The following is a 24,548-nucleotide window of genomic DNA, read 5'->3' as shown; positions in this document are numbered from 1 at the left end:
ATAAGCCAACTAGTGGGACCTTATTTGTTTTTTTAAAATGTGAGCGCTCTGTACGTCTCTGGAAAGTATTTCGGTGGTAACTCGCTGATAGGGGCTGGTTCTGGGCTGCTGTTGCGGTTTGAGGGGTGAAGTGTGCATTGCAGAAGAGTTTTAATGTTGTATTTCGGTTTGTTTTAGCCTCAGCCTGCTCTGCCCAAAGACGTACCCAGGCTGTCTGATGTAAACTGCATGCTAAAATCGTCTCTGTTTCACCAGCTAAATGCTGATACCGAGCAGTTGCATCTCCACCCATCAGTAGGCGTATTCCCTGAACCAGGAAGCATCCATGATGTCCCAGTTGGAAACCTTATTCCCAAATTATGTTTGAAAACGTAGGCAGCAGGTAAATGAGGAGTCTACGTTTGCCGAAAGGTGCTCTAGGTTTGTTTTTGTTGCACGTCACGCTAAACCAGAGGTCGCCAACATGCGGATCCAGAGTCACTTGCGGCTCTTTTGCTGCCCTGTTGCGGCTCCACAGCTGAATTAGATTTTTAGATAAATATAAAATAATCCTCCTTTGCAGTAAAATAAAGCTCTGCTGATCGTTCTACCAAGAGCCAGTTTCTGCAAGGATCCATGCCGCCATGTCCTCCCTGCCATCTCCCACCGCCTATATGGCATTGCAACAGTCTCCCGTGCTGGACTTTGCGGGTAGTGGGCCCACACAGTCCCCCCACATTGCATTTTCAGGCTGAGCCCGGCCGGGTTACGTGGGCTGCCCAGCCACCAGGTGCTCGCCGAGGAACACTACCCCCAGGCCTGGCTCCGGGTGTAGGGCACACGTTTCCTGCATCCCTTAGTCATGGAGGATTTGGGAGACCTCGGAAGACCCTACCAGGAGCATTGCTCCAGACGACTTAGCTCTGAAGATCCCTAGACTGCACAAGCCCTTCTGCAACGGCAAGGCCCCAATCCAGGAAGGGAAATGAGCTTTCTTCGCAGGGTGGTCGCTCCACTCTACTTGATAGAGGGTGAGGAGCTCGGCCATCCAGGAGGAGCTCAAAGTAGAACTGCTACTCTTCCACTTCGAGAGGAGCCAGTTGAGGTGGTTTGGGCCTCTGATCGGGATGCCCCCTGGACGCCTCCAGGTGGAGGTTTACCAGGCCCAGCCTACTGGGACGAGTACCCCGGGGTCATCCTAGGACCTGCTGGAGGGATTATATCTCCAAGTTGGCCTGGGATCAGCTTGGGGTCCCCCAGAATGAGCTGGAGGAAGTTGCGGAGGACGGGGTCATCTGGGATTCTCTGCTCTCCCAACTGCTACCGCGCCCTATCTGGATTAAGCAGTTAATGATGATGATGATGATGATGATGATTATTATGATGATTGTTCTAACACAGTTTTAACAATAAATGGTTTTAAATGCTGGAGTTGATTGGCACGTAGACTGCAGGTCACCATAGCAACGCAGACAACACTCTCGCCTAGCTAGTAGCTAACCAAACAGCAAAGAGAAAGATTTAAGACGAACATCGATAATTTGTAGACAAACAGACTTATTTGCGTTTATAATCACTCCAGCTGGTTTCCTGATACGTTTAGTCTGCAACGAGAAACTGGCAAACACTAAAAAGTCGTGAAGCTAAAGTCAGTTTCTCGTTCGCCAGCTTCTTGTTTGAATTTTCTCGTTTGGAGGGCCATGTAGCCCTAACACTTCGCCCTACCCCTCTATCTCAACACAAATCGAGACACCTTACCCCTAGACGTGAACACGCAAAACAGAGGGGTAGGGCTAAGTGGTAGTGGGGAGGGGTGAAATTGGATTGGGCCTTACTTTTTGTGCCCGCACCTTAACTCCCCTGCCTGTCACTCTGTTCTCGCTTAGAAAGCATGATATTGTAGAGAAGATGGTGAAGAATGAAGCAGGAGATGCTACAAACAGTTAAACGAAGCTCTTTATTTGGTAAACACAACTACACCGACAGCTGCGGCGCCCCAAATAGCCCCCTTTATATGCAGAGCAGCAGAGGAGGAACAACCACAGTGTCATTACTGGGAGCGACTGGACAGGTTTTTATTAAAAACTCTAAATAGGTTTTCTATTCTGTAGCTTTTGTCCTCGATGACTACATTGCAAGTTTTCTTTTGGCAGCACTAAAAAGAAAAGTACTTTCCTAAATGGATTCACTGTTTATGTCTGGTTTTCTTACGAGTCTGAGACTCAGTGGAAAAAAAAAAACAACTTTTATTTTTCCCCGCTTACGGTTACCACGGGGAGTGATGCTGTTGCTATGGGAACGGTAATCCTGAGACACAAACTTAGCAGATGGTCAATACGGTTCCCTCTGCAGAACCCCGGCTGGGAACTTCTAATCAAAATATTTAACACCTGATTAACGTAATTAAAGGGTAACGGATCCCATTTGAGCCTCTAATAACGCTGATTGCTTTAAAGTGTTGAGGCCGACTTAGTTATTTCCCTTTTTGTTTAGTTTTATTTGAGTCAACAGGAGCAGCAGGGAGACAGATAATGAGTAAATTAAAGATTGTTAAATGTGTTTGTGTGTTTGTTTGTTATTCAGGACTCATATTTCACAGATTTCTTATACAATTTTCTGCTTATGATTTGTGTGTGGGTACCAAAAACAGTCATAATGAAGTTTTTACACAACCTCTTTCTGTTGTTTTTGTCAGTGTGTTTATAACTGATATGTAAATGCTCTGCGTTCTGATTGGCTGCCCTGTTTTATGCCTTGTTTAAAAAACATAACTTTAGGGTTAATGGGTAGAGCTAAGCTGCTGTAGCATGAATATCAAATTTATCAAAATATATATTTTTTCTTTGCTTTACTTGCTTTAGGTTTTGCTAGGTGGTTTCTGTAGTATTCCAGGTGGTTGCTAGGGTGTTTGGTGGTTGCTAGGAGGTTGCTATTGTATCCTTATTTGTTGCTGGGGTGCTGCTACGTGGTTGCTATGATACCTAATGTGGTTGGTTTGCATTTCAGTAAAGTTGTGGTTGTACTGTAGTGTCTTGTTTAATTTACCTACAAAATTCTAATTAGCTTAGTAAAACCACTCACTTTTCTGGCCAAAGTCAATTTCCTCAAGGTTGTGGTGCCTTTTTGCCTGAGGCTGTTTCACCTGATGTTCAGATGTACATGGTTTCCTGAGACCCGAAGCTGTTTTGTCTGATGTCTGACACCTGATGCTGTGGTCTGAGGATGTCTTAAAATATACTCCAAAACTTGGAGGGCTTTTTGTACATAGTATTACACAGCCTGTACCCCAAGAGAGTTCAACTAGTGCAGCTCAACAGCCAGGATTTTAGGACAATTTCATCTGTTTGGTACCATTAATGTACATCACCCAACATGTCTTTAAAAGTTTAGTCATGTTTTCGTGTGGGAATACTAGTGTCTTGCAATGATTAGCATGAACAAAGTTTTTTTTAACTGGTGGTAAATTAGTTTGTACTGTGATTGGGGGCTGTTACCATGGTAACTGAACCGTCACCAGACACAGACATACTGTTGTCTATAAAAATGCATGTATAAAATTCAAGCAGCTGTTTTTAATCCAATCCTCTACTGGAAGCGAACATAAATATGACAAAATTTTCAGCAATTTTTCATTCACAGTTCCTATTTGTTTACCGAATACCGAATACCGAACACATTGAGGAGAAAAAAATAAAACATAAAAGGTGCCATAACTTTGCCACAGGCCGCACAACATGTAAAATCCAGCAAACAAACAGTAATTGTGAAGAAGCATATTCTCAGTAGAGGATGTGTGTTATGTAATTTGACCAGGGATGCACAAACTTTTGCACATGATTGCTTGTGTTCAATCCAATAGGCTTTATTGAGAATACAGTTACAGTATTGACACTAACATGACAGTTCATAAACATTTATGACTTGTTTTTCAGACTCACACTATTTTCTCTCTGTTGGGCCTGGACCACGCCTACGTCACCAGCATCGGACGCCTCATAGGAGTCGTATCGCTACGAGAGGTACGTAACCTGTTGTATTTCCAAGTGTGAAAAATTCTAGAAATTTATGAAGCAAAACTGTATTTTTGTTTCTGAGGAAATCTGTTTTTAACATCTGTTAAAAATGTAGTGTGTTGTATATGGCCAAAATGGCATATATGGCCAAAAGGTTTGTGGACACCTGAACATCACACCAATATGAGCTTGATAGACATCCCATTCCAAATCCCAAATAACAGCCTCCACTCTTCTGGGAAGCTTTCCACGAGATTTTGGAGAGTGTCTGTGGGAGTTTTTATGCACATTCAAAAGTCAAAAGAGAATTTGTGAGGTCAGACACTGATGTCGAGAGGGTCTAGCTCGCAATCGATGTTCCAGTTCATCCCAAAGGTGTTCAGTGGGGATGAGGTCAGAGCTCTGTGCAGACCACTGGAGTTCCTCCACACCAAACTCGTCAAACCATGTCTTTATGGAGCTGCTTTGTGCACAGGGGCTCAGTCATGCCACACAGTTGGAAGCAAACCCTGAAAAACAGCTCCAGCTCATTATCCCTCCTCCTCCAAACTTTACTCTTTGTAGGTAGTGTTCTCCTGGCATCCACCAAACCCAGATTCGTCCAACGGACTGCCAGACAATGAAGCGTGATCTATTACTCCACTGCTCCAGAGACAAGTGGTGACACGCTTTACACCACTCCAGCCAACACTTGGCATTGTGCATAGTGATATTAGGCTTATGTGGGGCTGCCCAGGCGTGGAAACTCATTTCGTAAAGCTTCTGATGCACAGTTCTTGTGCTGATGTTGCTTCCAGAGACAGTCTGGAACTCTGTAACAAGTGATGCAAAAGAGGACAGGCCATTTTTACACGCTACATGCTTCAGCACTTGGCCCCGCAGTGAGTCGTGTGGTCCACCGGTTAGTAGCTGAGCTGTTGTTGCTGCTAGGCAATTTCACAATAATACAGCTTACGGTTGTCTGGGGCAGCTCTGAACCTATGACCCTATGACAGTGCCATTTTTAAAGTCACTGAGCTTTTCAGTACAACCCACTACTGCTAGTATTTGTCCCTGGAGAAGCATGGGTGTGGCTGAAACACCGGAACTGGATAATTAGGAGGGCTGTCCACATACTTTTGGCCGTATAGTGTAGCTAAGTCTTGTTGCTAGCTGAACAGTTTGCCCTCTGATTTTTAGCATGGGCTCTTGTTAATTCGCAAAACGATTGTGTCGTAGCTCCGCAAAGCCATCGAGGGCTCCGTGACGGTGAAGGGGGTGAAGGTGCGCCCCCCTCTGGCCAGTTTCAGGGACAGCGGCACCAGCAGCAGCGACGCAGAAGTGACGGAGCTCCACAAACTGTGGAACCGTCACACCAACCTGACCCTGCCTCAGGACCACCAGCCCTCAGACTCTGATGAGAAGTCCCAGTGAAGGGAGATAAGAGAAGAAAAGGGAAAAATGGAGGGAAAACAGATGAATGAAGAGGACAGAACGGACGAGAGTTGTAACCGACGGCCGAATTTTCATCTTTTAAGAGCGACGGACAAAAAAAAATGTTCTGTATTCGCGGAGTGCTTTTGTCCCCGCCCACTCAGACTCCACCCCCTTTCTGACCCATTCTATCATGTCCCGCCCCTCCTGCACTGATTCCTTTCTTTATTTGAGAAGGCGAGGACCTTTTAGAGCTCTCTTTGCTGTTGGTTTTGAAAAGGGACCTACTTTTTTAACACTAAGCGCCACTTTTCTTCTGTTCTTCTCCGTCTCTTCTTCTCGAGCGCGTCTTCCTAATGAATGCGTCCCTCGCCAGAAAGTGCGATTATGTGAGTGAGTCAGAGAGAGAGAGAGATGAAGAAAGAGAATTTCAGTCCTCAGTGCTGCAATTTTTTTTAAAAATTGCAGAACTTTTTTAGAAATTTTTGAATATTTTCAAAATACAGATTTAGCTTTTTTCTCGTACACTAAGACACGCAAAGATAAACACTCATTTAGTGAGATCTAATGTGTCCTTAAATACTGACCAGTATCCTTTGTCACATACACTGACCACTAAACAGGCTAGTTTCTCCGCAGCCTCATTTGCTTTCATGTATATGTAATTTAATTCCGAACGCTACAGATTTTTGTACTAATTTAGCTAACAGCGATGCACTTTTATTTTGTAAAACCCTTTTTTTTTGTTGAACTAACAGCTACAGGACACTTCGCTTGGGCAAAGTGCCAAAACTTGCACGAGACTGACCAAACGCTAACACCACAGTTTAGTCGGAAGTGGCAGATTAACCTACGCTATCTATTTATTAGTATTTTCTCTATTTATTTAACTGACTGCAGTTATTAACCCGATGCTTTCTGCTGCTTAAAAATGGCAAGATTAAAGTTGTAGTTCGGCGAAAAGTGTAACATACACAATCCCAGCCTTTTCCCACATGTAGTCAATCAGCCAAGACACGTTTGGTGCCTTTAGTTTAGGCTAATGTAGCTAATAAGTAACATAAATATATTAGCATTAGCATAATGCAAACCACAGGCCTAAACTATCTCTCACTTGCCTCAAACAATGTCCAGCTGTCATTTCAAACAGGCACGCGGTTCACATAATGCTAACTGGTGAAAATAAGCTTCTATTGCTTGTTAGCTACATTAGCATCATAGCACAAGTGCTAAAACTAAAGAAGCAAAATTGTCTTTGGTGATTGGCTACATGTGGTTTAAGGGGGAAACTTCAATTGTGAATTGATTTTCCTCCAAACTATCACTTTAATTTCTCTATTGGCTCGAGTGAATTGTCTTGTATTCTGTGTTTATTCCTGTATTTAACATCCGTCTTACGATGTCATGCTGATTCGCTGATCTTTAAACAGTGTCCACCAACAGTATTTAATCTTTACTGTGCACAAAACATTGTAACGTTACTCGAACATCAGTGAATCTGAATGTCGGAACGTCTGAACACGCAACGCACTTGAACAAACATTTCTAATTCCTGCTGAATTCCAGCCTGCTCTTTTCTGAAGGATAGTGACCTAAGATGACCCGCTTCCAGTCCAGCCCTTATGGGTCCAACCACCTGTCCACGTTTTAGTCCGAACACACCCGGTAATCAGCACTTGTATGACCCAAGGTAGGTCTTAAAGGGAGAAGGTGATGCTACTTCTAATCTTCATGAGATGGAGGTAGAAATGATTAACAGTATTTACTTAAAGGAGTAGTTCAGTGAATAGTCCACATGTGCGCAGCTCACTCCATAACCTGAATGTAGTCAGTTAGCCAAGACACTGAAGTTTGCTTCTTTAGTTGTAGCACTGGAGCTATGGGGCTAACATTGCTAACAAACACTAGAAGTCAGTAGTCACCCAAATCTTTTCAGTTTTGCACTGGAGCCACTTTTTTGATATACAAACAACAACACGGGGTTAAATATTTAAAAATGAATTTATTTTAAACCAATTTTTACTAATATTTTCCAACTTAAGTGACCAAATTCTCATTAGCGCAGCATTAGAAGAAAAATGTGTAAACAGTACTTTTGTAACCAGTTTTGGTTTTCATAATCTGTATACAGTTGTAACTTAGTAAAACATATAATATACAGACATATAATGACTATATATAAGTATTTTGCAATTTTTTCTCATTACAGCAACACGTTGACAGACATTGGGGTTAGTCTTTTTACTTGTTTTTACAGTTTACAGTTAAGGAAATTAACAGTGAAAATTAATGCAGACTCAATTTTTTTTCTAATTAAAAAATAAAAAAATTGACACATCACAGTGATGAGAATTAGGATTAAAAAATTCTTAAAAAATAATAGAAATAATAAAATTAATGATTAGTCATTTTGCTGTACCTGACAGAGCTCCAGGTGATCTACAAAGTTATATAAATGTAGTTTATCTCTGTGATGATTATGACCGGATTTTTCGGACATGGTTTGAAACGGCTTCGTAAGAATGATGTCACACGACCGTTTTCCAGTGTCTCTTTAGCCTTTAGAATTAAACCAGCTAATCATGCTTTACCAGTTGCAGAACACTGTTGATTGTTTTGGATAACATTATGCTTAATGAATTACTGATATAACCTAATTGAGTTAATGTAGAGTAATTCCAGGTAGTTGCTATGGTGTTGTTAGGGCATTGCTTGGTGGTTGTTAGGTGGTTCCTAAGGTGTCACTAGGCTGTTATAAGTGTAATATCCCAGGTGGTTGTTAAAGTGTTGTTAGGCCATTATTTTGGAAATCCCAGGTGGTTGCTAAAGTGTTGCTAGGCTGTTAGTGTTGTATCCCAGGTGGTTGTTAAAGTGTTGTTAAGCCATTGCTTTGGGTATCCCACATGGTTGCTAAGATGTTGTTAAACTGTTGCTATGGTATCCCAGGTGGTTATTAAAGTGTTGTTAGGCCATTACTTTGGGAATCCCAAGTAGTTGCTAAAGTGTTGCTAGGCTGTTAGTGTTGTATCCCAGGTGGTTGTTAAAGTGTTCTTAGGCCACTGCTTTGGGTATCCCAGGTGGTTTTTAAAGTGTTGTTAGGCCACTGCTTTGGGTATCCCAGATGGTTATTAAAGTGTTGTTAGGCTACTGCTTTGGGTATCCCAGATGGTTGCTAAGGTGTTACTAGGCTGTTGCTATGTTATCCCAGGTGGTTGCTAAGGTGTTGCTAGCATACTTGGTGAAACAAGCCATAAGAAATAAGAGGAATGTACAGAAACATTTGGCTACAGAGTGTATACTCACTGGTGAAATAAAAAGTAGAAGTATAGTGATTTTAGAAGTGGAAGGTCTCATTTTCAGGATGTTGAGCATTCGTTCTTTCATTCCTAACGAAAAATCTAAGACTGTGTTTGAGTGCTGTATGAACACTAAGTCAAATTTTAGTCAAGTTAAAAAGGAAAAGCAACCTAATAAGGTATATCCTCTGTGATCCTACAAAGTTTGGCAGTTTTAAAGAGCTGTAGAAGGAGTAAATGTTTGACTATAGAATAATTATTAAAAATAAAAATAAAAAACGCAGAACATTAAGTTGGCTTTTTCAAGTCAGAATCAGAAAGTGACAAAAATTCTGTTTTGTTTGATATGGGCCCTTTCAGAAATCTCAGACTTCTGATACTGTACTGTACTGTACTGTATGGGGAAAAACTAAGGCTCCAGGGTTAGTTTAGCTACATTAGCCTCGTAGCTCCATCACAAAACTTATGAAGCGAATTTTAGACACGCCACATCTTACCTCACGGTCTACATTAGGAGTAAGTGTGTCAGTTTTTCACTGAAGTATTCCTTGAATATGTCTTAAGGGGGAATCCTAATGATTTTTAAAAATCTCATCATTTACATAATTCAGTCACTGAGATGTAAAAGTAATTCAGAGTCGTTTGATATGAAATGCTTCATTATAGAGGAACATAGTCAGATTGCTTTACATGGGGGGTTCTTTAAGGACTGTTTCGCCCTCCACCATGAATGGACTTTTCTCAAAACAATAAGTGCATTTACATGCACTTAATTATGCGATAACTGCAGAAAATCAGATTTTGTCAGTAGTCCGATCAATGTGCTTACATGCACTTGAGTAATCAGGGGGAAACTTCAGGTCTACATGAGTCAGGCAGTAATCAGATTTCTGTTTTGCAACCAGCAATAAATTCACAGAAACATCGCGCCACTTTACCTGAAAATATGAACATTCATCATCTAAAAGATTAAGAACATTTTAATCCGTCATTTCGTCAAGCATGTAGTCGGTTTCAGCGTCGCTCCAAAAGTGTTTTGCTGTGTCTCGCTTATTTCCAGTACCGTAGCCTGTTTTCGCACATGCCAGACTGAGAAATCTGAAAGAAATCAGAGTAAGAGTCACATGCACTGAGAAATCTGATTACTGAGCTAAATCCAGCTCTCTTTATCGAATTTCTTAATCGGATTTCTAGACCTCTAAGAAATCGGAGTGTGCTGTTTAAACGCACTCAGTGTCTCAGGTGTCAGGCAGTGTATTTGTAACTCATGTATTGTCTTTATGTGAGGGAGCTTTTAAAAGCTTTAAACTCTTCAGACGTCTGGTTCCTATCACCACCACTGTAAACAGCTCTTACTCTGGGTTACTCTAGAACAAAGCATTTCACATCAAACCACTCTGAACAACTTTACATCTTAAAAACTGAGTTATGGGAAGATTTAGAGAAATAAGTGGAGTTTCCCTTTAACCAGCACATTCCATAAGCACTCAACCTCTCTCTGTCTATCTCTCTCTCTCAACACAGCTTGATGTCCAGCTTGTTTCCTATGTTGTGACCAAAAACAAAAGTATTTTGAGACATAACAAGACCTAACGAGACAAAACGAGTCTCATAGAACAAAAACAGAGAAGGACAGTTCTAACGTCATTGTTTGACGGTCGTCTTATTCGTTATTATGAACGTTTGTTCTGTGCCTTTTGATTTTTGTACCTTTTTTTTGTTTGGTTATTTAATCAATCGAGTTGATTTGATATTGATTCGCCATTGACGAGTGTCCATCATCTCACCTTGACCAATAAGCTTTAATCGCCGGTTATTTGCGTGTGGGTGGAGGGCGGGTCTAACGTGTTTGATGGCGCACTGTAGAAGTATGATTTTAGGTTTACAGATTTAATATATATTTAATGTCATTTAACATATCATAACTGTAATGAGCGAATTAACTTAAGATCATACTTTTGTTTTAGTTGCCTTTTTCTTTCTTGTTGTTTGTTCGTGTTTGTTTTTTTGGTGACTCCAGTCCCTGTTGGGAAATCTGTTCATATTGTATTCGCAATCTCCAGAAATGTTTCTTGAACTTCGGCCCACGTTGCTATGGCAGCAGCGTAACGTTGCCTGAATGTTTGGTCTGTTTTCCAAAATGGAAAAGATGTTTAAAGAAATAGTTTGGCGAAAAATCAACCAGTTTTCCTCTCACCGCAGATAGAGTCAATGTTTGGTGTCCAAATTTTACTGCTTTAGTTTAGAACTGAAAGTACCAGAATGTTGCTAACAGACACTTGAAGTCAATAGTCACCCAAATCCTTTCTGTAAATAAATGGGCTAAACTTCTCTCATCTTGTTCAAACTGCATCCAAGTTTACTGTGAGCTATTAAAATGAACAACATTTCATCGTGCGGCTGCGGGCAGCAACAGGGTCAAGTTTTGTTCATTTTTATGAGTCATAGTAACTCATATTGGACCATATTCATCAAAGCTGCGTATGGTCAAATCTGTAAAATAAGAGTATGCAAATTTCACAGATATATTACTCATAAGTTTCATTTCTGGTGTAGCTGTACAATCACATCTGGTAGAAGTTTCAAATCTTATTTTTCCCAGTCTTGGTAAATTTAAACACTATAAAGTTTGATCAGTAGGGGGAGCAGCGCACTCACTGCTCAATCTCAAACTCCGCCTACAAGCTCAGCAATTGGCTTACGAGCTGCTGAATGCCGTCGTCTGCCAAAACATCTGCATGAATTAGGGCGTGCTTCATGTAAATGAGATGTAAATGAGGCTCGGGCGCTTGATTTCACGCACGGAACCTAATTGATCATTTGTGCTTAAATCTCCACTCGTTCGAAACGTTCACGAAAGTTTCACAAGTCAGATGCAAAGCGCACTTTTGACACATCTTTAAGGAATAAGGGTCCCAATGTTGCATAATGACCAACGACAAAGTGGGAACTGGGATGTTTCTGACTTCTGAGTAGGAAAATTCCCCTTTGAGCAGCCAGTTTCTGGAGTTTCTGAACGGAGTTTCTTTCTAAGTTGAGGTTTCATGATGTCACAACATGGCGGCCCATAGAACAAGAAGCAGCAGTGTGTTGTGAGCTTTTAATCAGACGTCTGAGTTGATGTTTTTATATGATATCACTGAATACAGAGGGATACTAGGATAACTGCAAGCTTGAGTTGAATCCAGCTGTGCACTTTCATGAAATTGGTGTGGTTTTACTCACATATAAAATAAAAGAACACTAACAAACAGCTCCGTTCTAAGAGCTTTCTAAACATCCACGACAGCCAACAACAGGTTGCTAGCAACACGGTGCTAGATCCAGTTTTCATCAACCTCAAACAGTTGCTTGAACGCCTTCAGATGGGAAACGTGAGTTTGAAAAGAGTTTCCAGTTGACATGAACACAGCTTCTAGTTTAAAACTAATGTGGGAAAATTTGGACACCAAACATGCCTTGGTTGATCGACTGCATCAGGGCTAAGTGAGTTCTCAGTTGTCATGAACGTCACCTACAAACCACATCAGCAAGTGACTTTAATGCAGAGCTGGATGTGGTTTGAGATGTTTCGTGCATATATTTACAGATAAGATTTGGGTGACTATTGACTTCAAGTGTTTAGCAACTTTAGCCTCGTAGCTCCAGTTTGAAACTAATGAGGGAAAATTTGGACACCAAACAAGCCTTGGTTGATCGACTACATCAGGGATAGGTGAGTTCCCAGTTGTCATCAATGTTGACCATTTGGGTGACTATTGACTTCTAGTGTTTAGCAACGTTAGCCTTGTAGCTCCCGTTTAAAACTAATGAGGGAAAATTTGGACACCAAACATGCCTTGGTTGATCGACTGCATCAGGGTCGGGTGAGTTCCCCACATTAGCTTTGTAGCTCCAGTTTAAAACTAACAAGGCAATGTTTATCCTGGCTGACTGACATCTAGGTTGAGTGGAGAAAATTGGGTAAATGAGATTTTTCGCCAAACCGTTCCTGTAACGTATCATCTCACTTAAGTGCCTACAACATCTCAGATGAATGTGATCTCGGCAAGGGTTGCAGAGTATATACGGAAACACAGGTCCATGCTACCCACACTCCTTACTCACACTTTCCTCACACATGTAGCTGCGGCGTGACGTCACTCGCAGTCACGTCAGGTAACCATGGTAACAGCATCTCTCCTCCTAACGATGGGACAGGACCGTTTTGCGTTTTTGTGGTCTGTTTCATTTCATCCACTAGCGAAATCACAAGTGCGTATTTATTAACAATCATCTATAAGAAATCGAGTAGAGCAATATAGAAGTTTTATTTTTGTTATTAATGTCATTGTTGTATTTTGATGAACGATCTAAAGGTAATGAAGATGTGCAATAACGGTTTGTGGGGTTTGTGCGTAACTATATTTGAAATCTGGGACTTGACATGGATGGGAAATAACCTTAAAAAAGAAAACAGACAGCCAAAAAGGGGCATAGTAGGCCTAGCCATGGCTGAGTCTCCAATGGCTCCCTGTTCCCTACATAGTGCACTACATAGGTCTTAAAGTACTGGCTCCTGCACCCAAACAGTGCATAATACGTCTAACAAAGATATATATATATATATATATATATATAAAGTATGCACACATCCCGAGTGAATTCCAGACAATAAACAGAACACGCACACGTGCGCCTTGTTATTTTTCAAAAAGAAAGGAGTAATAAAGCATTGTTTTTTGTATCAGGGATGAATAAAGAGATTTTAACATACAAACCTGTGTTTTCCTGTCTTTCTTCCCCTCATTTGGGCCTGTCGTGGCCTCCCCCAGCCGTCATCTGTCCTTTCTTTTAGCCCCTTGTGTTTTTAAACGGATAAACAGCATATGCTCCCGCAGACTGAGTTGTTACTGTTGCCGGGGGGGGCGTTCCCGCCACACTTTCTCGGCTTCTGTTTGGTTGTGAACGTTACGCGCGGACCCCGCTGACGCTCGTCCCGGAGCTGTGATTGGTCAGTGGAGAGTAAGTAGGTTGCTAAGCCCCAGGGTGTGTTTCAGGCGTGAGTTACTCTGTTCTCTAGAGAACCCGAGGAGAAAAAAGAACAAAACGTCTGAAATTATCTCGGCCTCTCTGGGATTAGCACCGTTAGCCTGTAAGTAATACTCCTGATAAACTGTTGGGGATTTAGCACCGTAATCTGAGGTGATGCCTACATGCCGTAATCCCCTTTAGAGATTATGCATGTGCGTGTATGTACACTATAGACCGACCAGCCATAACATTAAAACCATCTCCATGTTTCTACACTGACTGTCCATTTTATTAGCTCCACTCACTATATAGTATATACTATATACTTTGTAGTTCTACAGTTACAGACTGTAGTCCATCTGTTTCTCTAAATACTTTGTTACCCTGTTCTTCAGTGGTCAGGACCCCCACAGAGCAGGTACAATTTGGGTGGTGGATCATTCTCAGCACTGCAGTAACACTGACGTGGTGGTGACTTGTTAGTTTGTGTTGCACTGGTGCAAGGGGATCAGACACAGCAGTGCTGCTGGAGTTTAAACACTGTCCACTGACTGTCCACTCTATTAGACACTCCTACCTTCTAGATGTAAAGTCAGACACTGTAGCTCATCTGTTGTTGCACAGTTTGTTTTGGTCGTCCTCTAGTCCTTCATCAGTGGTCACATGATGATTTATCAGTCTACTCAGGCTTTAGCAGAGCTCAGTAACACTGAGATTAATAACTGATCACATTGATGTATCAGTCTACTCAGGCTTTATCAGAGCTCAGTAACACTGAGATTAATAACTGATCACATTGATTTATCAGTCTACTCAGGCTTTAGCAGAGCTCAGTAACAGATTAATAACTGATCACATTGATTTATCAGTCTACTCAGGCTTTAGCAGAGCTCAGTAACGCTGAGATTAATAACCGATCACATTGATTTATCAGTCTACTCAGGCTTTAGCAGAGCTCAGTAACACTGAGATTAATAACTGATCACATTGATTTATCAGTCTACTCAGGCTTTAGCAGAGCTCAGTAACACAGATTAATAACTGATCACATTGATTTATCAGTCTACTCAGGCTTTAGCAGAGCTCAGTAACGCTGGGATTAATAACCGATCACATTGATTTATCAGTCTACTCAGGCTTTAGCAGAGCTCAGTAACGCTGAGATTAATAACTGATCATCACATTGATTTATCAGTCTACTCAGGCTTTAGCAGAGCTCAGTAACACTGAGATTAATAACTGATCACATTGATTTATCAGTCTACTCAGGCTTTAGCAGAGCTCAGTAACACTGAGATTAATAACTGATCATCACATTGATTTATCAGTCTACTCAGGCTTTAGCAGAGCTCAGTAACACTGAGATTAATAACTGATCATCACATTGATTTATCAGTCTACTCAGGCTTTAGCAGAGCTCAGTAACGCTGAGATTAATAACTGATCATCACATTGATTTATCAGTCTACTCAGGCTTTAGCAGAGCTCAGTAACGCTGGGATTAATAACTGATCATCACATTGATTTATCAGTCTACTCAGGCTTTAGCAGAGCTCAGTAACGCTGGGATTAATAACTGATCATCACATTGATTTATCAGTCTACTCAGGCTTAAGCAAGAATATTATACCTATTATTATGAATATTGCACTAATTTTAAAGCGTTAATGAACAAGCATTGACGGTGACTTTTTTGAAGACTTTATTTTAATTTTTATTTGGTTCGAAGTTATGCTAGAAATATTCTTCAAAAATATGTCAAAAGTAACTATATTCTGAATACTGCCTTCTGAAAAGATAATGTATGTATACTTCATTTCTGTATTCTTGATATAAATATACACATCTTACAGTGTCATAAACCACATATGCAAGCCTCTGAGATTACTTAACAGTTTTAAGCAAGTTTTGATGATTTAAGCATGCCGTTAGCATGTTGCTAATTGCTAAGGTATAAGGTCCATTACTCTTTAGCTACATTATCCTCAGTGCAAAACTGAAGAAGAAAACTTAAGACACTGATCGATTACATGTAGGGTAAGAGAATAACTGTTTAAATTGAATTTTATTGGCAAACTATCGCTTTAGGAAGAATGGGGTTCCAGTGCGCTGTGCTCTTGTCAGCCTTGTAGACCAACTTCACAATGATACGTCTGGACAGCAAAGAGAAATGGCCATAACAGGTTTGATTTTCCTCTTTGCCTTTTCATTTCAGATGCAGTAGCAGCCCCTGACCATTTACTGAAATGACAGTCACCTTAAGGCTGTGCTTCAAATTGGAACTGAAAAGATTTGGTTAGATTTGACTGTCTTCTTTTTGGACTGCAAGGAAAAGGGCAGATAAATATTGGACATGTGGAACAACAAATTTGATTTGACTGTCTGTCTAAACCAGTTCCAAGCAAAAGCCAATATGCTTTTGCTTCAAGACTGAGACACAACAGCTGTTCTCCATTTCGATAGCACCATTTTATATGTCTTAGTACACCCTTTCCAGTAAACCAATGAGGAGTTCCAGTAGTTCTAGTTATCCACCTATTTCATCTATAGTTATTCATCTACTAGTTCCACAAACCGCATTTCCAGAAAAGTTGGGACGTTTTATTAAGTGCAGTTAAAACAAGAATCTGTGTTTTGTTAATTCTCTTGCATCTTTATTTAACTGACAAAATAAAAAGAAATGGCTTTTAATGTTTTGGCTGACCAACCTGATTGTATTTTGTAAATATCTGTGAATATTTGTCAATTTGATGCTGCAACACACTCAAAAAAGTAGGGATGGGGCAAAATAAGAGTGAAAAGTTTATAGAATATTCATGTTTAACCATTTTGAAACATTTGACAATAAGCAGGTGAATTAGTAACAGGTGAGGGCATCATGATTGGGTATAAATGGAGTATCCACCCAAGGCTCACTCTTCACAAGCAAAGATAGTTGTGGCTCATCACTTTTTGCCAAACTTCATAACAGAATGGTCAAATAGTTAAAAAAGAACTTTTCTCAACACAAAATGTTAAAGGATTTAGGTATTTTACCATAATTATTGTAAAAAAAAGACTCAGGAACCCCAGAGAAATCTCAGTCTGTGTAGGGCAAGCCTGGAAACCATTGTTGAATGCGTATGACCTTCAAGCCCTCAGATGGCATTGCATGAGAAACTATCGTGCTACTGTTAAATTTGGCAACATGGTCTTGGGAGTACTTCCCAAATGTTATCACTTAATACAGTCTGCTGCTGAATCAAGAAATGCCCTATTATGCAAGGTGAAACTCTATTATGCATCAGTTCTGTGCAGAAACACCGCCGAGTTCTCTGGGCCCGCACTTATATTAGCTGGTCTGAAAGACAGTGGAAATGTGTGCTGTGGTCAGATGAGTCCATGTTTCTGCTTGGTTGTTCTCTGTGCCGAAGAGGAAAGGGACCATCCAGACCGAGCCAACATCTGTTATGGTATGGGGGCGCATTAGTGCCCACGGCATGGGTGAATTCCATATGTGTGAAGGTACCATTGAAGCGGAGGTGTATGTTGGGATTTTAGAGAGAAATATGCTGCCATCAAGACAACGTATTTTCCTGGGAAGTCTGTAGTTATTCCAGCAAGACAATGCCAGGCCTCATTCTGCATGTGCTACAACAGCTTGGCTTCATAGATACGGAGTGCGAGTGCTTGACTGACCTGCCTGCAGTCCAGATCTGTCTGCTATTAAAAATGTATGGCACGTCATAAAGAGGAGAATCAGACAGCATCAACAACAGACTTTCGAGCAGCTAAAGTCTCGTATGGAAAGCAAGAATGGGCAAAAATTGCACTAGTAAAACTGCAACAATTAGTATCCTCAGTTCCCAAACAAGTGTAAAGAGTAATTAAAAGGAAAGGTGATGTGACACAGTGATAAACATGCCTCTGTCTCAACTTTTTTTAAAGTGTGTTGCAGGCATCAAATTCGAAATCAGTTTATTTTTATGAAATACAATGAAGTTGGGCAGCCTAAACATTAGAAATCTTTCCTTTGTACTTTTGTCACTTACATAAAGGTTCAATAGACTTTACAAATCATAGATTCTTGTTTTTAATCTTTTTACAAAATATTTTTTTACAAAATGTTCTGGAAATGGGGTTCTAGTTATCCATGTAGGTATGGTTATTTATGGTCTAGTGGTTATAATCATCCATCCAGTGGTTCTAATTTTCCGTCAAGTGGTTCTAGTTAAGTACTTAGTTCTGGTTGTTTGTCTAGTGGTTCTAATCATCCTTTTAGTTCTAATTATTCATCCAGGTGTTTCTAATTACCTGTGAAGTAATTCTAATTAGCCACCTAGTTCTTGTCAGTTCTACTGATTCTGGTTATCTGTCTAGTTCAAGTTGTTGATCGAGTGATTGTAATTATCTGTCTAGTGTTTCTAGTACTTTTATACCACACATTCCCATTCAATCAAGTAGAGTCAGTATACACAGATGTTGTGACTTCAACATAAAGTTTAATTGCTGGTGGAACAAAATTGAAACCTTTAAGTGCAGTTTATTTGGGTTTCATTTGAATTGAATTATCTTTGTATCAAAATAAAGAGTTTTAATTAATTGAAATGTACTTTGTGGCATGCACTCGCCTCCCGGCCCCTGATGACAACTGGGAAGAGCTGGCAGGAAGGCGGGGCCCTAAACCCAAGCCAGGACGAAGCCCTGAGAGGGCAGCAGGGAGAGGAGAACCGTAAGTGAATGGGGGACGGTGTGCAGGTCCCGTGACCCGCCTCCTGGTCACCTCCCCCGCTCCACAGCTTGTCCGCCTGGATCAAATAAGAGGCAAATTAAAGTGGCCTTGCCGCAGGACCGGAGGCGGTGCCCAGGAGGCAGGCCTTGGGACTCGTGCACTGTCCCCCACTTACTTGCAGTTCTTCTCTCCCCAGTGTCCTCGCAGGGCTTTGTCCTGACTCGGGCCCCACCCTCCGCCGGCTCTCGCAGTCGTCATCGGGGCCCAGGGGACGGGCGCATGCCTCATACTTTCATTAATTTTTATCCACTTTAAGACAACACCACTTATTATTTTGACTTATTTACATGTTTCAATGGAGCCAAACAACCATGTTGGTTAATTTTAGTGTAGTTATTTGTTATTAATGTGGTTTTAGTGAAAATGCTTTGTTCTAGTTATTAATCAAGTAGTTCTAATTTTTCATTTAGTTGCAGCAGATATTTGTGTAGTATTTCTGATTCTCTGTTCTGCTGGAAGGTTTGTCAGTCTACTCGTCTGTCTCTCAGCTTGTGTCTGTTTCTGCCTCAGTGTGTCTCCTTCCATTATTTGACCTGTCAGTCTAGCACAGTGGGTGTGGCCAAGCAATCAGGGAAAATCTTCTAAGGAAAACTTTAAGTGCGACTGGAGAGTGTCCAGAGGACGTCTCATCTTGAGCGATGTATGCCGTGTGTGTAAAGGACATGGGGGTATAGGGTGTGTGGTGTATGAGGTATGACAAGCGTGAGATTTCATTTTGCTGCTTTTAAAACTGTGTGTCAGACCGATTAACGTCCAGGAGCTTCATGCCCTATACAACACACACATATCTCAACACAGGACAGAAACAGAGCATGAACACCCACCACATGGGACTGAACTCAATAAACCAATATGTGTACCAATGTTTGTTGATGATTATTGGATCTAAAATTCAAGCGTCTCCTCAGTTCAGATCGGAATGCTATTGTCACTATTTTCATTTAATAATAAATGTAGATGTATTATCATGTCTCCTCCCTCTTGGGTGACTCAATATGGACTCTCCCTGGCTCCTCCCACTTGCACACCTGCATCTGATTTCGGACTCACTGACCCCTGCCTGTTTTATGGACAAAGTATTGGACTACCCCTAATAAAGACGTTACAGAAGACTTCGCCGATCAAGGATGCAGTGAGTGGCTTCACACCCCAGTGCCATCAAGCCTAACTCTACACTGCCAGTACACCCCCACTTCTACAACAGGCCATCATCTTAAAAGTAATATCACAAATAATAAAGCAATAAGCCACGAGAGGCCGTGGGTTACTGTGATTTTACCACGGGGAAGGGTGTTCTTAGGCACCACGCGAAGCAAAGTAAAACTCCCTTCCCTGTGATAAAATCACAGTATCACACAGCCTCAAGTGGCTTATTGCTTTTATAAAAACAACGGCCAACGTGAAACATGATTAAATTCACACTTTTGTAGAGAATTATTATTAACAATAATCAACAACAACAAGAATTCTGCAAAGAAATGTAGTTCCTTTAGAGTACGGTATTGTTGCTAAGCAACCATGGACCGCTGAATCAGGAGAATGTTCGCCCATCACTGTATATTGTGGCCATTTCATGAATTTTTAAAACTTTTTGTCATATAATAATGAACATATGATAACACAGCACTGTTTAATGCAAAAATCTTGGCTTTATAAATACTTTTTGGTCATTAAATTACCACCGTGAGTCTTATATAGGACCAATCCAGCGGCGCCCTCTTCTCATGCTGGGGCTGAATCTCAAATAACTCCCTGCGCCCTACACAGTGCACTATGTAGGAGTTTAAATACTGGATCCTGCAGCCCAACAGAAAATAACACAGCTGAGAAACAGTCATTTGGGATTCAGACTCATCCACACTCGATACATGATGCACTATTTGGCTGTGGAGGCTAGAATTTCTAAACAGTCATACATAGAACACTACTTAGGGAGTACGGAGCCGTTTGGGATTCAGTCTGGGTTTGACTCGACTTCTGACTGAAACATGGACATTTGAAGCATGTAAGACATTCAAGTGACATTGTTTAGTCTTTTATACTGCTGTTTTACAGTGAATCACACTGTAAGTGCTTTAATTCAGCCTGTGATATTAATGATGGAGCTGTTTAGGCTGTTGGCTCCTCTAGCCTGTTAGCTAGCTGACCAGCCTGGTTCTAGTTAAGAACATAAGTTGTCAGCCCCTCAGTTTGAACAACGGCTTCAAACGCGGCTCAGCCAATCAGATTTAAGGAACTATCCATTTTATAAAGCTAGTTATATCATAATAAAGCTGTAACCAATCTAGCACAGTATTAGCAACAATATTTCCAACAAAATCATTTTCTATCAGGACTAATCATTCATTATTTTCTCAACATAATTGTCTCAGTTTCTATTTATTTATTTGTATATATTATATTATTATATTTTTATTTGTTTTACAAAATAAAAGGCTCTGTGCATTTAAAATCTGTTTGAGGAGACTAAAGACCTTATAGGCAGGACAGTAATCTGGGTGGTCCGAGGGTGGACCAGCAGTGGCATACAGTGAGCGGGGTGCCGACCTTATCGGGCCAGTGGACTGATATGTGCTACGTTAATGAGGCCACTGAAGTATTTTTCACCCAGTCAGTCATAAACAATGACAGAAACAATGAAAGACTTTTATTTCATTTTGATTTTTGAGTACTTACATATTTCTCTGTAGTAGAAAAGTAGAAAACATTCAATCACTCTATGACAAGAGTGAACAATGTGAGTATTCTACTGTAAAACGCTAACCTGGCTAACAATAACAACAGGTACTGATGTAGCACATCATGCTAACTGGTTACTAGTTTTTTTTAATTTCATCATTATTAGCATTTTTCTGTGAACCAAACATCCAAAGTAGTAGTTCCTCACCACAACATGTGCATTTTTAGTGAACGTTGAGTGAAGAAGAGCTAATAACAATAAGAGCTAACAGTAGCTGTGCATATTCAGAGTGTTGATGTCTGAACAGTGCTGAGAAAGCAGGCTGCTGACTTTAGCACACATTATTTGGCAGTATTAGCATTTGGGGGGTGAAGCTTTTGAAAGCCCACCTCTGAAATTCGACACTGTTTTTGTGAGCAGGCTAACCGCTAAAAGCTAAGCACTTAGCACTTGCAGCAGTGCTTGGCTGGTGCTGAGTAAGGACCCAAAACCAGTGACTGTTTTGACATCATTATGAATTAAACATGCTAAAAAGGCTCTATATGCTTTGAAATTTTGCTCTGTGGAAAAACAAATATACTCAATGTATTTATCAAAAAAAAAAAATTTGTAATGAATGAAAATAGCCAATATATTATATATTATATTTTTCAATTGTATGTAGTAGGGGTGCGGGAAAAAATCGATTCTTAGATGCATCGCGATGCGGACGTGCACGATTCTGAATCGATTCATTCAACCTCAAAAATTTTCTAAATATTTAATTTATAACGTAATGTTGACGGAACGCAAAGGGCGGAACTTGGAAGATCGGAAGTGCAGCGCCCGGACAGTCTGTGGCGGCACACAACAAAAACACTACTGGAGGAGCGAGAAATCCGACCGGCTCCCTCTGCATTAAAGCCAGGTCAGGTCAGGAGTCACAACACAAATGATAAGAAGAGCCATTTTGTCCTCTCAACAAAAATCAAACCAGCTTGGGAGCCGCAGCATTTAATGTCCAGCATGTCTCAGTGTGTGTTAATGTCCTAGTATGGGCTAAACAATATAAACGAAAACGCGGACTTACTCTACTCTGCTTTAAGCTTTAGCTACAGCCGCTTTTCTTCCATCTCCGCCAGAAAACTTTTCCTCAAAAGTTGAATAGTTTCTTGTAAAATGTCTTTCAGCTTTCGGCTGTTTTACGAGGCTGAAGTCGCTTCTTATTCTCCAGCTTCTTGCTGAACTTTCCCGTTCCACCTTAAATTCTGACTGAGGCGCCGAAGGTAAATGCGGCACCATTTAAGGTGGAACGGGAAAATTAGAAAGAGAAGCGAGTTCGCCTTCACAACGTTTTAGTGTTTGACAGTCTCTCATTGCAGATTTAACGTATCAGGAAACCAACTACGTTGCTTATAAATGCGAATAAGTCCATTCATCTCCAAATGTTCGTCTGTCTTTCTCTTTTCCTTTTTCAATCTCAGTCGTTGCGAAACAGGGCTTTCTCGCTATGTTGCACACGCCCCCCACCCCCGCGCCAACTCCGTCTCTACCACGAGACCGAAACCGAAGTTATAAAATCACTGAAGAAAACGGGTAGGACGGCTGTTACGTATGCGTGGTCATCCATTATTTCACCCTAACAGCGCATTTTATCACAGATGAGTGGCAGCAGCGTCTCCAAACGAGCAGTGAATGAGAGCCTTCCAGTTCACTTGCCACATCACTTCCATTTGTTTTATTAATAAAAGATATTGGACATAAATGCATTATGGATCAATACAAATACTTAGCTTTAAAAGTACCAAGTCCTCAGACAGTAAGAAAATAGAAATCATGTATCGAAAAAAAGATGCATCGAGATGCATCGATAATCGTTTTATAATCTTATCGCAGCCTCTGAATCGTAATCGAATCGAATCGTGAGGTGCCTAGAGATTCCCACCCCTAGCATGTAGTTTTAACAAAGGTTACAGATATAACTGAATATTCATGAATGACTGAATGAATTATATTGACTTCTGTGTTTTGCTTTGTGCTTTGCATCAACCATGTTTGTATGAATGCAGTAAGACACTTGTGCTAAATGTATTTCAAATAAACAAGATATCAAATCATAACTGCATTTTCACAGAGTATCAATACCTACAACCCTCACTCTTGTCATGTTAAAGGTTCATTTGCTAATATGTAAAAGTAAGATACTAAAATACAAATTCATTTTAAAACATATTCCAAACACTAAAGTGTATTAGACAGTATTTTGGTTATTTTCATACATTTTCAAAGTACTTGATAAATATAGTTACATACGTGTATTTTTATATGTTACATTTCTATGTGTAATGTTTCCCAATACATTTAAAAATTAATGCATTTTATATGTTGATAATATTTGATTAATATGGCAATATATTCTGAAATTTCAGCATGGTTTGCAACGTTTTTGAAAGGTATTTCAAATATATAAAAATACATATGCATATATTTTTCCCATAATAGTGTTCCATTGATACATTAGCATCTTCAGTAGCACAAGGAAGATATTAAAGTGGATTTCCACTGTTTTGTTTTTTTTTCAAAATTTCAGTATATATCAGTGGTTGAGATGTAAACAAAGTCATTCAGGGCTGTTCGATGTGAAATCGCTCACTGAAGAGAAACTTAGATTTTCCCTGATTTCTTTACAGTGTTGGTCATAGGAACCAGGAGTCATGTTGTCTACAACACAAATATAGCCACCAGTGAACCTACATGTGTCTTCTGAGTTTTTACATGTAATGTTTATGATGGTAAAATAGTGGAAAATCTAAAAACAGTATTTTTCCTTTAGGTACTTTTTTCCCGCTAGTACCTCCTCTGCATGAATGTGTTTGAGTAATATATTTAATTTCAAAAGCTTTTCGTAAAATGTCTTGGCGACATATTCGTAACCATGTAATGACATAAATATCTGTAATGGAGCTTTTAGAAACACTTAACTCTTCAGATATTTGGGTCCTATCACCATCACTGTGTTTCTGACTTTGTTTACATCTTAACTATATCGCTGTTGTCAAAACCTCGTATCTCCAAAATAGTAACTTTACAGGAGAAGGAAAAAACATAATTTACTTTTAATGTAAGTCAATTGAACCAGACTTTTTTCCAAGTAATTTTTGGCCGTTTCTTCTGGTCCATTCATCATGAAATATACACACAATGTAAAGAACAACAGGCATTTTCAAATTATGTCAAAAACAGAAAAAACAAAAAAACAAAAATGGAGATACAAGGTTTTCTTCCGACAACAGGGATATATTTCTGCAAAAGTATCAGAATCAGAGCCAAGATTTGTGTAATTTCACTTGAACTTTCTTCTCTGTTGTGTTTGTAGGTGTTCTTGGCTTTGTGCTGGTCATCGC

General features: G+C 40.3%; 1 protein-coding gene across 1 annotated transcript in view; it reads left to right on the top strand.

Annotated features, from left to right (window-relative positions):
- The window catches only part of clcn2c (chloride channel 2c), a 158,002-nt gene extending 149,041 nt beyond the window's left edge, over nt 1-8,961 (top strand). Inside the window, exons 22-23 of the mRNA XM_036562790.1 lie at nt 3,912-3,998; nt 5,211-8,961. Of these exons, the coding sequence (XP_036418683.1) occupies nt 3,912-3,998; nt 5,211-5,405 (282 nt within the window). The 3' untranslated portion in view covers nt 5,406-8,961. The remainder of the gene's footprint in view (nt 1-3,911; nt 3,999-5,210) is intronic.
- Nucleotides 8,962-24,548: the final 15,587 nt, after the last annotated feature.

Source organism: Colossoma macropomum, unplaced genomic scaffold (assembly GCF_904425465.1).
Source record: "Colossoma macropomum unplaced genomic scaffold, Colossoma_macropomum, whole genome shotgun sequence".
NCBI lineage: Eukaryota > Metazoa > Chordata > Actinopteri > Characiformes > Serrasalmidae > Colossoma > Colossoma macropomum.
The sequence above is the reverse complement of the archived record's forward strand: the minus strand, read 5'-3'. Positions and strand labels throughout refer to the sequence as shown.